At 43.4% G+C, this 16,456-nt stretch overlaps 1 protein-coding gene across 3 annotated transcripts in view; it reads left to right on the top strand.

The window, feature by feature from the left end:
* The window catches only part of kcnn2 (potassium calcium-activated channel subfamily N member 2), a 43,928-nt gene extending 27,804 nt beyond the window's left edge, over nt 1–16,124 (top strand). Inside the window, exons 7-8 of one of the 3 annotated variants that reach the window (XR_007399040.1) lie at nt 15,350–15,574; nt 15,984–16,124. Coding sequence is in view for 2 of the 3 variants with exons in the window: in XM_049021103.1 (XP_048877060.1) it covers nt 6,744–6,813; nt 7,597–7,881 (355 nt within the window). In the remaining variant the exon portion in view is untranslated. Of the gene's footprint in view, nt 1–4,681; nt 6,814–7,596; nt 8,031–15,349; nt 15,575–15,983 lie in introns of those variants that run through there. The other 2 variants (XM_049021103.1, XM_049021104.1) reach the window with 2 other exon arrangements.
* Nucleotides 16,125–16,456: the final 332 nt, after the last annotated feature.

The following is a 16,456-nucleotide window of genomic DNA, read 5'->3' as shown; positions in this document are numbered from 1 at the left end:
TTTTACCTGTTGTACAGGTTACCTTATATAGGTAAACCGAACTTCTCAGTCAATGCGAGTTCATAGCCATTTCCACCGTGGCTAACGTGCTAATGACATTAAGCCTGACTCAGGTAGATTTAGGGTGGCCACCTTATCCATGCCAGGGGGGACACTGAGCCAGGACCGGGATTGTAAACTACCATTGGTAGCACTTTACAATAAGGCTACCCTTTGCCGCTTATAAGTGATAGTAACTCATTGATAAGAAGATAACAGGCGTATATAACTTGTTTATAATTGTCTAGAAATGATAAAAAAATGTTACAACCTATTTAATAACCTGCTTATAAACCATTCATAATCCCTTTATAAGGGTAGCTTTATTATAAAGTGGCACCCTACCATTTCATTTTGAAAGACCTGGGTTTCACTTAAGCGCCGAGATCCTGCTGCGTGCTGATTGGTCAGTCTGCTGTAATCATGCACGTGTCACTAACAGCTGGATGAGTCTCTCAATCAAGCAGACAAACCAGTCAAACACAAGAAGAACTGAACTATTTAGCCTTTTAGTTTTAAAGTAGTTTGTAAAACTTGAAATAGCTCATAGTGTCACGCCGTGTAGAGCTACTTCCTTGTTATTTGTCAGTTTTATTTCACTGCGTAATGGATTTTTTTTTTGCAGATTTTATTTATAGCTTATTTTTCTTAATTTACAAAACGTTTGGAAAAGCTCTATTAACAAATGGTTTTCCTTAAAGCACGAGGTGTAGCGATATGAGATGAAACGTACACACATTAGGGCTGTTGTGTCGCTCACACAGATTTTCACACCGAGACACTGAGTGGTATAACTTTATTAGCACCCTGGTTTTATTGGCTGTCGCCGCGCTCGAACGGTAGAAATGTCCTCGCCGCAGTTTCCCCGGCCACCATCATTTCTGAGGTTTGACATCACGACACCCAGCTGAGGCGCTCGCTAACATGAAGGATCGCCGGCTTCTGGGGACGGGGGCTCCTGTTTATGGTAGGAAACGCTGACTCCTCCTCCCTGTATCGCGAGGGGGTGCCGCAGGATTTGGCCGGGATGCTAACTGCTGGCAAACTGCTACTTGGAGGATCAGGGGCCAGAGCCAAACACTATGGCCTTATGCCCGGAACAAGGATAATAATGTGCCTTCAAGTGCCTACAACGCTATTAAAGTTCCGATGAAACAAAAGCTGTGTGCATCAGTTTCCTTTTTTCCTGTTGTTTTTGTCTTCGCTTTTCAGGACGGCCTTGAAGGTTTTCAAGGACGCCATTTCGGTCAGATAGCATGATAATAAATGGACATAAATGAGACTAATATTAGTGTTTTGTCCACTTGTCTCCCCGTGTTTATAGTCCTAGTGCAGGTGGGAGGGGGTGGCAGGGGGTAACTTTTTGGGGTGGCTCGTTATTTCTTTATCCACTTGCGGGGTTCTGAAAGGACCCAAAGAGCCACGTGATTCCTAAATTTGGCTTTGGCTAGTGGGTCCCAAACAGGTGGTTTAATCTCCCCAGAGCCTAAACTACCTACTTTTGCTAATTTTAATTTTAGGGCAGATGGGACTCTTTCACCTTCGCCCACAATAATCATTTTCCTGCTCTTTGTAAGAAAGGTGTGCTATTTGTGTGTGTGTTTTTATTCTCTGTTTTTTTTTTGTTCTCTAATCAAAGTGATAGTGGTATTTCAGAGAAATTGTGCAGCCTTAAACTTAAACAATTGATATTGCCGCTGACTGTGACACCCAGATGATTTGAAAACCAGATTTGGTACCGTGATTGTAACAGATTGTAAACATAATGCTATGTAAAACATCCAGCCACCCATTTCCTATAGCTGTTTGTCCTATGCAGGGTATTGGGGGCTCCGGAGTCTATCCCAAAAACTGCCGCAAAGGCGAGAACAACCCAGAATGGGGTGGCCACACATCACAGAAGCACAAAACATTTTAGCAATAATATTATTATATTATTTCTATTTTTATACAGCTCCCGTCCTGACATAATTACTTCAGAGTAGCTAACAGACGTGTAGGAGTAAAATTATAAGGGACTGGAGACACTTTCAGTGCAGCATCATATTTGAGCAAAGCAGGATACAACGAGCAACCTCTCGTGGAACCTTGGGGTTGGTTTGTGGGGGACCTCAGACAGTCCAAGGCTGTCTCACTGCACAGCCCCACTGGGAATCCCTAGTCAGTTTCACCGCAATATGCATTTATTTTATGTCTGGGAGTATTTTTGTCTGATGCTTGGACGTTGCGTTATTGAGTTGGGGTGGGTATGTGTGTGTGTGGGGGGGGTGTTTATAATGGGCCTGTCTGCCAGATTACACCAGGAGTGGGGTATGCAGGCAGACACATTTGTAAAGGGATTGCAGTGGTGTTTTTAAATATTAAATTTGATTGCAGCACTAAAAAAAGTACTGAATGAATTATATTTGAATGCGCAGAGCACACTAGGAAGCCGCTTGGCCAGAGTTGTATTTTAATAAAGGGAATTTTTACTGCTTCTTTTTGAAGAATTATTTTGGGCATCCTGGGAACACATGCTGTCGTTATGATACATACGCACGCCTTTTAAGTCTGAGGCCAGACTTGAACAAGGTTGTTGACGACAGGGAGGTATAGATTATGAAATTATATCTGGGGAAGAGTAATGTGAAATAACGGCGTGGCAAAAGCGGGCTTTGAAACTGTCGCGGCATTTAATAAAATCTAAAACCTCTTCCCTACTGAGAAGGATTTAACATCCTGCTTTTAAAATAAAGAGTAGTCCCAGTAAAAATGATGGACTGGGGCAGTAGCACCGGCGATGTGGGACTGGGGTGGAAGACACTGCTGCAGAGGTCCATCTGCGAGGGGAGGGGGGGGCAGATGGAGTAGCGGCATTTTACGAGCACCCGCCTTTTACTGCGGCCAGCGAGGAAGCTCCGCGTTTTACACTCTCCCGGGTAATTCATGGTCCGCTCACTGCCTGTCCCGGCGAGGTCCTCGCCAGCTCTGTCGTTCATCATAGTTCATAGGTCAAGGATTCTGTAGCAAACACCTTTCTCGTATAAAATTGTCAGTGACATTTAAAACCGGCTTTTTAATCTTCCCAAATCAAACATAATTAATATTTCAATTTAAGACCGGAAAAAGGTTCAGTGAAGCATGGTGTGGTTTCATTTGCTATGACTTTGACCTTACATAGTCCTCTTACATAATAAAAACACAGATGTTTCGCTCTGTCTTGCCAGTACACAGTTTCAGTGATGCTCTGCTGAGCAGTTTGGCTTTGTGATGCTGCAAGGTAGTAGTAAAGTGGTTATGCTGCCGTTTTTATGAGCATTAGACTCCGGAACTACCAAGGGCGTAGTTCGACTTATTTTCAGGGGCTTTAGACTCCCCAAATAAATGTCTGTTTATTGGCTTAAGTCATGAGTAGTTTGCCATCAGCCCCCCTATCCATTAATCTCTAACTACGCTCCTGGTGACTACGCTCCTGGTGACTACGCCCCCGGTGACTACACTCCTGGTGACTACGCCCCTGGTGACGGTAGTACACTGAGGAGGCAGATTAAGGGATGGGTTTTATGGTACTGGAATCATCACTTGTGGAATTCTCCACCATTTACCTCTTCTGTTATGTACTAGAACTGTTCCGAATCTTTAAATAAAGACCCGTCAGTAACTGCTGTTTATTATCGGTGCTGAATAAGAGAAGTGTCCTGTCAGATTGTTTCGTTGCAGCGGGGAATCTGGACCTTTTATTCATGTTTTGCTTTGCTTGCTGGAGAAATCAGACTTTGTTTTGACGGAGTGATCTGTTATTTTGTCATTTTTCTCTTTTTTCACATTTTTAAGAAAAAACATTCAGGACAGTAACAATTAAATGATATGTTTCTTGATATCGGGATCAAAATACAATTTGCATGTGAGTACTGTATGTGGTGTTTGAAATAGGCCTATCAGTTTTGTCAAAGTTTTATTGTATATGTAGCAAAATGAATAGATGTGACCGGTTTGTAAATGTGCGGTTTTGTTTTCAGTTGGTGCGGTTTGTTTAATTTGTTTAATTAATGCTCAAGTGAGCATTGATTTTAATCTCCATCGTAGTGTTAAACACACCGTGCACTGGGGCCAGAGGAGCTCAGCGGGCTGAATGGCTTTGGTAGCTGCCTTTGCCGACAGCGTTCTGATGTTCTCTGCTGGCCCAGGTCCCATCGCTCGTCTTGGGACCTGCGTACCAATCATCCACCATCAGTCTGACGTGCGGCATGCATCTGTGTAACCGTGTCTCTGAGTCACGCTGCGCGATCTCTTTTCAGTGTGTTCTGTTCTGTCTTGGATGTCAGACGCTGTTCACCATCACGTATGGAAAGTAAGAAGTGGCCGCCCTCAGTTTCCTGACGGCGGCTCGGTGTGGTTTGTGTCGAGATTATAAATGCTGGCAACGCTGAAGCGAAATGTCTGGGCTCGAGACCAGCTTCTCTCTGAAATACAAAAATCACAATGCACCAATTACAGCTAAAGTATTTACAGTCTTTACCGCTGTTGCTAACCTGAACGCCGTTTCCTTCATCCCTGGAATCTACTTTGACAGCTGTCACATGTTGGAGTTCTGTGTTGTAATTATTAATTTGTGTATTTTATATTTTCTTTTTTTCCTGTTTGTGTCTACACAATGCTATAGAGCTCGAAAGTAAGTCCGTCTGAGAATTTTCGTCGTCCACATTTCAACCCAGTAATGTTGTGTGCATGCAAGTGAGGATTTGTCCTTCAATCTCAACAAATATAATCCTTAGCCACTTCCTCATTTGATAAGTAAGTTTCATACCATTATTATTAGGGGGCTTGCCAGAGATTGATTCCATTCCTCTCTTCAGACTGATGAAATTGATTCGCTCTCAGAAGAGTTATTTCCCTACCACGCTACACCCAGCAATAAATTTATACGGGGAAATACTTTATGGAACCAGGAGAAAACTGGTTATGTAGTCGTTAAATTCCACAGGCGCCGCTGTCCTGTGTTTGTATGTGAGGAAGGCAGCACTATGGCAGCTAAACAATTGATAATGACTAAAATGAGATCTAAATGCAAACAATGCATTTATTTCCATTTGGCTCTGCATTCTCAGGCCGAATGTTTTAGCCGGTGGACCGACACTTTTATGCTTAACGTCATCACAAAGTTGAAGTTGCTTTTTAGGCTTCGGAAGCAGATTGTAAGAGTTATTGTTGACATTGGTGAAAAAAAAATCAGTCTTGAAACACCATTTATACATTTCGTTTGGATTTCAGTCATTAATTGTTTCGTTCTTTGCCTTTGTTTTTACTGTTCCTGGGATTCTAATGATGAATGTATTCTGGCAAGCCTACCTTTTGGCAGCATGGAAACCTTTCAGAACTCTTTACAAAACAAGTTTTACTGTTCTGAGAAAAAGGCTATCGAGCTAGCTCTGCTTTTTTTGAAATTTTTTCAAAAATAAATGGTCTGATTTTTGAGTCATGTTGGCTAACAATGATGTGGTGTTCATGCGTCCGTCCTCCTGGACGACAAAATGAAATTCATCCTACAATCCTTACTTTACGATGATTTCCAAGGTCCTTATATTGGAAAAACTGTGATCACCCCCCCACTGACCCACCACGTTATTTTAGTCACACATGTCTGCCTGTGTTTGAATGCCTGCAAATTCCAATCTTTTGCATGGAAACATGAAAATTACCCTCCTCCCCATTTACTTTCTAAAGATTTGCATTTTCTTTGGTCTGGGCATTTTTCAGTCCATTGCAAAAAGAAACTGTGCAGATATTTCTCATGACAATGAATATTTACGCAATGTCCATGCCATCTAATTAAGATTTCCACTATGCATTTACTCTTTTAAGGGCACGCTAGGCTATTCCCACAATGATTACTCCCTACACTGAATTAGCGGAATTAAACCTGTAGCATTTCAGCTCATAGGAAGGTGAAGCTTGCAAATATTTTGAAGTTGATGTACTTTGTGTATCATATGTCTGCAATGAAGACATGAGATGCTTCTGCTTTTGGTACAAGTTTTACCTTTTTTTTACAAACATCTAGACGGATATCTGCGGAATCCATCAAGACCTATTAAGACCATCCGGTATTATCAAATAAACTTAGCTATGTTATATTGTGACTGGGAGTTTTGCAGGAGGGAGGGTGTGAGCCAGGGTTTTTCTGCCGCCTTCCGTGTCAGCGCCACCTACAGACCGCCCAGGCACATGCAGGAAGCGGGCTGTCGGCAGCGAGAGGCACGCCACTCCCGTGGTTGGCGCTAGCCTTCCCGAGTGGTGGAGTGTCACTCGGCAGCGAGCAAAAGGAAGCGCAACAGCAGAGGTGTGAATCAGAGACACCCGGGGCGGGGGGGCATGGCTACGACGTCTCCAAAACTGATCTCTACTGCCAGATATACTATTTTGCTTGTTGAAAAAGTTTATAAATATCTTAACTTAGTGTATTGGATTGGCCAAAAATAATAATATTTTAATGGTTAAATGTTGAGCTAAATTCTCCATTGGTGACAAATAACCTACCTGTTGACTTTATTTCCCACTGTGGGTATAGCTTGCATGTCATTCACCAAGCCACATCAAGAATTAAGGGTTCCTGCAAGCATTTTTCGACATGTTCCTTTGCATGTTTGAAGAGTTTTGAGTGCTTCACGTTTCTGCTAACCAGCCATGTTTGCTTAAAACGTTGGTGCAAATGGTCTTGCATTCAGATTACGAAGTGTAAAAATGGAGCAGCGGAAGCTGAACGACCAAGCAAACTCGCTAGTGGACCTTGCAAAGGTAAGCAGTGCCGTTGTCCTCATGTGTGTCTGGGTGCTCCCTTGGGTCTGGGTGCTCCCTTGGGTCTGGGTGCTCCCTTCAATGACGAAGTAGCATCACGGCTGAATTCGGTGAATTTTCTCTGTCTAACTAGATTCATTGTAATTATGTAACAATGAGATCTACCAATACCGTATTATGTGTAGGGCTGTGCAGAGACTTTTAAAGGGGCAGTCGCTCAATCAGTAAAACAGTACAATTTGCTGCCCTGGGGGGGGGGGGGGGGGGGGGCGAATGCTCAGGCACTCCAGATCCCCCCCCCGGTTCAAGAGTACATCTGTTTGTGGCTAATTTAGACCGTAAGTCAGAATCTTCTATGTCACTGTTAAGGATTCTTAAACCACCATATAGGCACTGTAGACATTTGCCAGGATCTAAAACTCCAGTATGAGTTTTCAGTGATGCAGAAAGTCACGTGACAATGATATTGGACTTTCAATTAAAGCTTTCAGTTCATGGCAGTATTTTCAGTGTGTTTATCTTTATAGTTATAGTGATTTAAAACATTTAGGCTTCCACAAATGTAATTTGTGGTTAGTTTTTTTTATACATGATAATATCTCTAAACCTGTTTCTTTGCAGATATTTGGCCATTCATAATCAAATTGGTTTGTTTATTTATTTCCTAGTAGTTCCTAGTGTCTAAAATCGTTAAAATGAATGTCACACCATCTGAAAAATGAATCTCTTGAGTTTGGTGGGAAATATGGCTCACATAGCGTCCGCTTCTCCTTCTGTGTGCAGACACAGAATATCATGTACGACCTGATTTCGGACTTGAACGAAAGGGGCGAGGACATGGAGAAGAGGATCGCCATTCTGGAGACCAAGCTGGAGGCGCTCCTGGGAAGCCTTCAGGCCCTGCCCGGCCTCATAAGCCAGACCATAAGCCAGCAGCACAGGGATTTTCTGGAGGTCCAGATGCAGCCCTACGACAAACAGAGCCCCTACAGTCCTGAGCGCTCCCTGTCCATGTCTCGGAGGAGGTCCACCTCCACAGCGCCACCAACCTCCTCAGAGAGCAGCTAGACTTCAGTTTAAAACTAAAAAAAAACATGCAGTGAAGACTTTTGCCATCATATGGCCAACATTCATTTATTGTAAAGCCTTATGGTTTTAATAAATACTATCCAAATTCTGATGACAGAATCCAAGTTACCTGGAAAATCAACTTTAAAGGAGCTTTCTACCAAAAATAACATTTGACATGCTTCTTACGTTGAAAACAGTTGTCGTCCTCTCTCCGATGTCGCGTCAATGTGAGGTTTGTTCTTCTCTTAACAAAAGCAATTAAAGCCCACGGTGGCTTTATTATACCAACTGCACAGTTTTTAAAACGACTTTGTCTCATGGGCAGCTCAAGAGGGCGACCGTGGCTGGCTGATCTCAGGAGGAGTCAGTACCACCTTCGCCGCGTCTCTCACCAATAGCGCATAGATCCTTCGGCACAGCTGAGCCTGTTTGGGGTCAGAGCAGCTACCCAGAGCTTTAATCGCTCTTGTTGATCATGAAGGTCATTCGTAGCCACTCCACTCCGGAGATAAGACACGTGACGCAAAGGATGCATCCTAGATTTTGAGTAAGAAACGTGGTTTTTAGGTAGAGTGCCCCTTTAAGTTAGCTATTTGTTGGGTGGAGCTGCAAAAGACAGTTCCTTTCCTCAAAAGAGAACCTGAACGCGTTCTTCCTGGTTTTTCTGCAGGCTACCTTATGCATCACTCATAATTAAATCACTTGTTTTCCGTTTTCAGCTTGTGGTGTGATTAGGGTGGCAAGTTATAGCTTTACCAGGGTTCTGTCCGGTATTATAGATGGGACTGGCCAGAAGTGAGGACCTACACTTTCCTGTAGAAGTTGGTGTAATGATCGGATTGGACCTGAAGAAATAATCTTGGGCAGGACCACCTATCTGTACGAAGCTTTCAGTGTCCACACCTAGCACACCCAGCTGGGTTCCCTATGCAAACCAGAAAAACTAATTAAGGAATGAGTAGTTAGCATAGCATAGCATAACTAACAGCTCCTCTATTCAACATTTTCTCATAAGTTGTCCATTTCTAGTCTAAAATAAGAGATTTCTTCAGAAGAAGCTGTACCCAGTCTTTGGAGCAGGAGTTTGGTGTTCATGGTTCCACAAATATACTCACTTTGGGAGGTCAAATTTACAGCCTGTATTGTTAGCTTAAAATAGGTAGATGTGTTCTGGTGGAACAAAATGTTTAAAAAAAGCAGTTGGACAGCCAGTCCCCTCCTTGCAGGAGGACTGAGCACCTATCTTCTCAAATGGCCAGAACACATTCAGCAGATTTGGTCAGGCATGACTACAGATGGTGGATCAGCACAATGCGTTAAGCCACACCAGTACCACGGGGTGAAATAGACATGGCTGTTTCTTGGCAGTTTGCACAATATAACTATAAAAAATGGGAAAATAAAAGACAAGGCTGTAATATGGTATATTTATCGGCAGCTAGAAAACTGTAGTAAAATCAAATAATAGAGTAACTGCTGAAATGTCTTTAGTTTTGGATTCATACCTAAAAAAAAGATTAACTCTTTGTTTTTAATAATATCCTGGTTTTGATAATGTGGCTGATTAGGACACTTTGGGTTTCTTCCATCAGTGCTTTGGGATTAGCTAGCAATACCTGAAATCCAATAAACAAAAGCAGTTTTGTTTGAGGCTTCCTGATTGGACGCACAGATGAATTGTGGACATACACCACTCTGAGTCGAAGCCACTCTCCAACACAGCAAAATAAGACAGCGTTCCCCCCGCCCCCCCCCCCCCCCCCCCCCCCCCCCCCACCGAATTCTCACATAATAACAAACTTGCAGTATTTTGTTTAATGTATTCCAAACTTATAGGAAGTTTCACCAACAATGATACGCAAGAGTATGTACTGTATATAAAATAAATATTCAACTGTTCAAATTAAGTTTGCCTTTGACGTTTTTTTTTTTAAATACTAAATCAGTCAGTGCTGGTTTCAAGAACTTTAATGTCACCAGGAACTAAAAAAAGGTTTTCGGTGGTTCAGTCAGGCAGGTAATACTTGACAGTGAAAGTTTTCGTTATATTACAAAGTGTCAAATGCTTGAAGAAAAATCTCCATCCGCAGGCTTTTGTGCTGTGTAGTTTTACAGGTTGGAGATTTTGAGGCTGAGGGTAGCTACTGTGAGAGCTGGCTGGGGTTGGAGTAGGCTTAGCGGGAGGAGTCACATGACCAAGCTTGGCACGCTCCTTCTCATTTCTTGTCATGAATAAAAAGGCCCCTCCCCAGGCTTTTTTTGTATTTTCATGTGTTCTGTCAGTTTGACTCCTGCTCCACCCTGTATCCCCAGTGAAAGGTCCCATTCCCTGCACCAGTCCTTGTCAGATGGTTTTGCCGGAACATTCCAACCAGTCTGACATTTCCCCTTGTACTCCCCTTCTCATTCTGTGCTTGGTGCCAGTTACCTGGTTCTGGTACTTCCCTTGTTACTCAGCAACAGGTGCTGGAACTCCTTGTTATTTGGTACCAGGTGCCAGTAGTCCCCTTGTTACCCAGTAGCAGGTGCCAGTACTCCCCTTGTTACTCAGTAGCAGGTGCCAGTACTCCCCTTGTTACTCAGTAGCAGGTGCCAGTAGGCCCCTTGTTATTCAGTACCAGGTGCCGGTACTCCCCTTGTCATTCTGTCCTTGGTGCCAGTTACCAGGTTCTGGTACTCTCCTTGTTACTCAGTAGCAGGTACTGATACTCTCCTTGTTATTCAGCATCAGGTGCCAGTACTCCTCTTGTTATTCAGTACCAGGTGCCAGTACTCCCCTTGTCACTCAGTACCAGGTCCAAGTATACCACTTGCTATTCAGTACCAGGTGCCAATACTCCCCTTGCCTTTCAGTAACAGGCGCTGGTACTCACCTTGTTATTCAGTACCAGATGCTGGTACTCCTTTTACTGTTCAGTACCTGGTGCCAGTAGGCCCCTTGTTATTCAGTACCAAGTACTGGTATTTCCCTTGTTATTCACTGCCAGGTGCTGGTACTCTGAAGAGAAAAACAAAGAGGTATTGCGTACCGATGAGTACCTGCACACTTCAACCACAGCTTCAGGGGTCATTCTGACTACAGGGGCGTGAAGGATCACATAGCTTTCTCAAGAGTCTCCTGCTGGAGTTGTGCTCCATAGACTGTGAAAGTATTTTTAAAGGTCCATTACACTTATTCAGATGCATAACATAAATTATGGAAATTCGTTTTTAGATGTTTTAGAAATAAGGCTGGATCGGTTGTTATATCAGCATGAATATACAGACTCTCCTCTACTTACGAACTTTCAACTTATGAACTTTCCGACATACGAACCACTGTAAGTCCAAATTGTATTCATCTGGGCTCCTGTTTCCTGTCCACAACATCTTTTTTTTTTCTGCGGGCCAGTTCCAACTAGTACGACTTCTACCCGCTACTCCCACCACACAGCAGCATAGCGTGCGTACTCCCAGCATCCTAGTTCTTTGTACTTGCGTATACCCTTAAAATGATGTTGACTAACGACTTACGAACACTTCAAGTTACGAACGGCCATTCGGAACGTATCTCATTCGTAAGTAGAGGAGCATCTGTATTTGGATAATTCGATTTTTAATAATTTATTGTTGATTGAGAGAGAATGTGATGTTTTAAGAAATTCTCCCATGTTTGCGTTTCAGAACCGCTCATGTTCTATTTGGAATTGCACATTTAATTGGATATTCCCTTGAGGATTAATTAGAAGTATGAATATTTATAAAACTCTAAATGAGTGTTGCTGCATGACCTCATTCAAATCGTCAGAGGGACTGCCTGAGGGGTCCATTTCCATAATGCCTGATGGGAAAGTGTGGGGGGAAATGACACGCCTCCTTATTTCAGTGGAGCAGCACCAAGTATAATTTGCTGTCCAATCAGAGCCCAATCTGTAAAGGTATTGTTACTTCAGGTGTTGATTCCTCTATTGTATTTTTTATAGTGTCAGTGTTTTGTGATTTTTACACTTTTCAGTCAATTGAGAGTCTTATTATTTAAAAAAAAAAAATCTGTGGTCTGGCTTGTAGACCCTGAGTATTATTTTTTACACAGTATTCACTCATTTGCATAGTCCAAAGTAGGGGTGGCCAATCTTATCCGCAAAGGGCTGGTGTGTATGCAGGTTTTTGGGGTAACCTTTAGGTCAGCAGTTCAAACCCAGGTGTGAGGACTCCTCAGCCAATCAGTCCTCTAATTAGTGACCTAATTAGGGAGTTGTAGCGAAAACCTTCATCCATACCGGCCTTTTGCGGATAAGATTTGCCACCCCTACTTGATTGCTTTCATAGTTTTACAGCTACAGACATTCTGAAAAATAACGAAGTGCGCACCTGATATAATATCTATCATGTTAGCCTGGTTTTCAAAAGGCAATAGTATAATCAGGAACAACAGTTTCCTTACAAGCAATCACAGCGAGTTCATGCTGGAATATTTGAAATGAAGGTAGTTTGCAAATCAAGTAATACTATATAATAAAGGTATATTAATAAAATAAAATTTAAAAAAACTTACGTTCACAATGAATGCCATTTTGGAGAGAACAACTGAGACATTTTAAATATTGGTTGAATAGGATGTGAAATTTAATATTATATTTGCATATTCAGATGCTCCTCTACTTACGAATTTTCAACTTATGAACTTTCAGACTTACGAACGAAAAGGATTGTAAGTGCAAATTGTGTTTCTTGGGCTCCCGTTTCTTGTCCGCAGCATAATTTTTTTTTTCTGTGAGCTAATTACGCCAAGTTCGACTTCTGGCTGCTACTCCCGCCGCACAGCAGTGCAGCTTGCGGACTCCCAGCATATCCTAGTTCTTTGCACTTGCGTATACCCTTAAAATGATGTTGAGCAACCACTTACGAACATTTTAAGTTGCGAAAGGCCGTTTGGAACATATCTCGTTCATAAGTAGAGGAGTGTCTGTACACAGGCAGTTTAATGAGCACAAATTTTTAGGTCCTGTCCCTTCGATATATAACGGAAAATCGCAGACTGTCAAGCAAACAAAAAACAATACTATTTTCTATCAGATTTTCCTTAAACAGAAAACGTACTGACACTAACCTGAAAACCTGACATCCAGTTGCTATGTTTTGCCCTGTGTTGATCTGCGAGAGGCAATCTTGCCTGGGGCCAGTATAGGTTTATATCATACTATTTAACTCCAATAGAGGGTACCAAATTTCAATGAACCCTCAAAATACAGTTGTTCAGTTTTTTTCCATAATATATTTTTTTCTCCTTTCCATCAACATCTTTTTGCAGCATCTAAATTGTTTGACCCTGGTGCTCTTTGCGTAATTTAGTTCAATGCCAAGCAGGACTTATATAAATCTTCATTGTGGTGTATTATGAACTTTCATTCTTTTCACAAATGACCAAGATGTGCTGTCGGGCCCCTGCAATCTTACGAGTCACAAGACCAGTTGTATTGCAGGAAGTCATTTTTCTTTCCTGTATCTGGGGGAGGGGGGGGGGGGTTCCTTTGGATGCCAGCGACCATGACAGGAGAGGAGGAGACTCATGCAAGCTGGGTAGACGGGCATAGGGAGGGAGAGGGGAGCCCGTGCTGCTGCGGGCGGGGGGGGGGGGGGGGGGGGGCGGAAGAGAGCAGATGGATGGATGTGGGAGGCTGAACCGGCAGAGGTGGGATCTGGAAGCGGAGAGGCTGCTTCAGTAGTTCAGGAGGGTGGTGTAGCTGATGTCTGTGAATCCCAAAGACCTGAGAGATGGCAGCTCTTCTGTATGGCTCATTTCTCCACTTCAAAGCCCCCCCCGGTGTTAGATCTGACATGTCCAGTGCAGGAGCGCATTCTCACAGAGCATGGGGCGGAGTTATACAGGTGGGGGCTAACAGGAGAATATAAGAGAGGTATCATAGGGCTCCGTGACCAGAGAAGACGCCGCCGTGTCCAGCATCTTCTGAGCTGATTCCACCATCTGCGCGTGGCTCACACTTCGCTGGGCACCTCCACGGAACTCAGAAAACAAGGCGCCGCAGCCGCTCCAGAACATTCTCAGGTTACGACCTTGGGGAGTTCTTGAGTTACCCTCCTGCCTCCTTGAGCTTCTCACGTGTCCCGGTGCTTGGCTCCTGGGTGTGTTCTACATGTGCGACGCCCGTAATGACCGGCTAATGTTTCATGATAAGTGAGGCCGTGGCCTCAAACTGTCTGTGAGCCATGCTGATGTCACCCGATGGATGGTGCGGGGGAATCGCTGCTGGTGCAAGCTGCCAAGGTGAAAGTACAGAAATGGTCCAGCCGGGTCGCAGAGCTGTTCATGACCCATGGCCATTAGACATCTTATTGGGTATATAATACTATAATGCTGTGTACATTATCTTACCTTGGTATACATTCCCTGTCCAGTGTTGACACAGTTGCCAGTTAGAGTATGTCACCCTTTGGACAGCATGTCCATTGGTCAGATGGGTGGCAACAGCTCTGCTGGAGCAAGGAGCACCTCCTGATCACCTTGTTTATTCTGCAGGATGTGCTGCCCTCTTTTCAGATGATTTCAGAGAAGATAAAATTTTAGGAATTCTTGTCTGTTTTTGTTTGTATGTTTTACCTTGTACTGATTAACTAATGATGGTACTCTCCTTGTTATTCGGTACCAGGTGCCAGTACTCCCTGAAACTTCATGAACCAATTGCTGTATTTTCTGACACCACTAGATGGTGCTCTATAATGAAATAAGGGCTCGATTCATGCCCCAAAGCAAACCAAGTGGGCCATCTAGTGTGGTCAAAAATACAGAAAATTGTTCATGAAGCTTCATTTGGCCATCATTATTTAACTCCTGTTTTTCATTTTTCTTGCCATAGAATTTGACATTTGTTCATGCCCTGGATTGTGTGTTCTCTGTAATAAACTCCAGGTATGGTATATAAGTCAAAGCATGAAAAAAATCATTTTCACTCAGTTCCTATTTTGTGTTTTAACAAACGCTTATGAGTACAGTAAGACCAAATGCATGGTGACTCTTCACTCCCATGATTACTCCCCACCTCGTTCTACATAAGAACATTAGAAAATTACAAATTACAAGCTCGTTTGGGGAGAAATTAACTAATAGCTCAGAGTTGTTAAAATCTTATCTAGCTCTGATTTAAAGGAACCCAGGATTTTAGCTTGTGCTACACTAACAGGAAGACTATTCCATACTCTAACTACACGCTGTGTAAAGAAGTTCTTCCTCAAATTCGTTTTAAAATGTTCTCCCGCTAATTTCCACTTATGGCCACAAGTTCTAGTATTTAAACTAATGTTGAAATAGAAATTTGGCTGAACAGCATCCCGACCTGTTAGAATCTTATATACCTGGACCATGTCCCCCCTTAGTCTCCTTTGCTCAAGGCTAAACAGATTCAGCTCAGCTAACCTCTCCTCATAAGACATACTTTGCCTCATACTTTGCCACGCCCATGTCGACCAGGTACAGCACCAGTACAGCACAACCACCAGGGGGCTCTGTGGCATCAGCAGTGCCTGGTCTACAACGTGCTTGGTGGGTGGGACCAGCTCCGTTGCACTCATAAGCATCGCTGCTAGGGGGCACCACACTCCAGCCGGCGCAGCCGATGACCTTGAAGTCCAAGCATGGAGTTGCTCCGTGGCATGGGTTGGCCCTGGCATCAAGGCGGATGTTCAGCGCAGCATGGTAATTAATGTAGGAATCCCTCTGGAAGAGTACCTCTTTGTCCTAATTACCACAGTCTTCATGTCCCCCCCGAGGCAGTTCAGATCCAAGTCCACACTGTCGTATTATCATCGTGTTTGGTTACTACTTTCATCCATCTATCCATCCGATCTCTTTTACTGGTTTATAATTTTATTTTTATGAAAAATGTATACAGTTATGGTTACAGGAGTTTGCCATATTGCATCATGTCAATTTTTCAGGTGGGAGTTAGCATACTGCTTAATGTGCTAGTTAGTATTCCTTTTCATGCGCCCTGCACGGTTGACTTTGCATTCTAATTAGCATAGGTTTCCTGTTTGGGGTTGGGGTTGCACAGACAGCTTGCAGGAGCCCATGAAATACGAAATAAGTAAACACATGTTTTTAGGCACGTGAAGCGTCGCATGGACATCATTCTGGGGGAGGCACTGGTGGCGAGGTGGAGACATGACTGCAGCACATCCAGCGCAGAAGGGGGCGATGTAGAAGCCACTGTTCCCCTGGGCAACAGGAAGGAAGAGAGACACTACCCTCTAAAGATCGTCTACGGTAACTGCTACCGGACTGTAGTACGAGTCCTCGCCCCATGCAGAGGTTTCTGTCTTCTCACTCACGGCCGTTCTCTCAATCCTCTGTTCGAAGGTATTCAGCTTAGCCCAGTTTAGTTTCACTCCCACAAGGCAACTCTGTGTTTATTGGACTGTAGTTTTAATTATTTAGGGCTCTGTATGCAAAATTTTACTGTGTGTCACTTGACTCAGCCTGGCTCTCTCTGCTCTTGAGGGTTCTTTGGGTAAAAGTGAAGAATGTCTGTGACTGACGGACAGCAGACAGCAGACGTTCCGGCGAATGCAGCAGTTT

The sequence above is a fragment of the Brienomyrus brachyistius genome, chromosome 7 (genome assembly GCF_023856365.1).
Source record: "Brienomyrus brachyistius isolate T26 chromosome 7, BBRACH_0.4, whole genome shotgun sequence".
Classification (NCBI taxonomy): Eukaryota; Metazoa; Chordata; class Actinopteri; order Osteoglossiformes; family Mormyridae; genus Brienomyrus; species Brienomyrus brachyistius.
The sequence above is the reverse complement of the archived record's forward strand: the minus strand, read 5'-3'. Positions and strand labels throughout refer to the sequence as shown.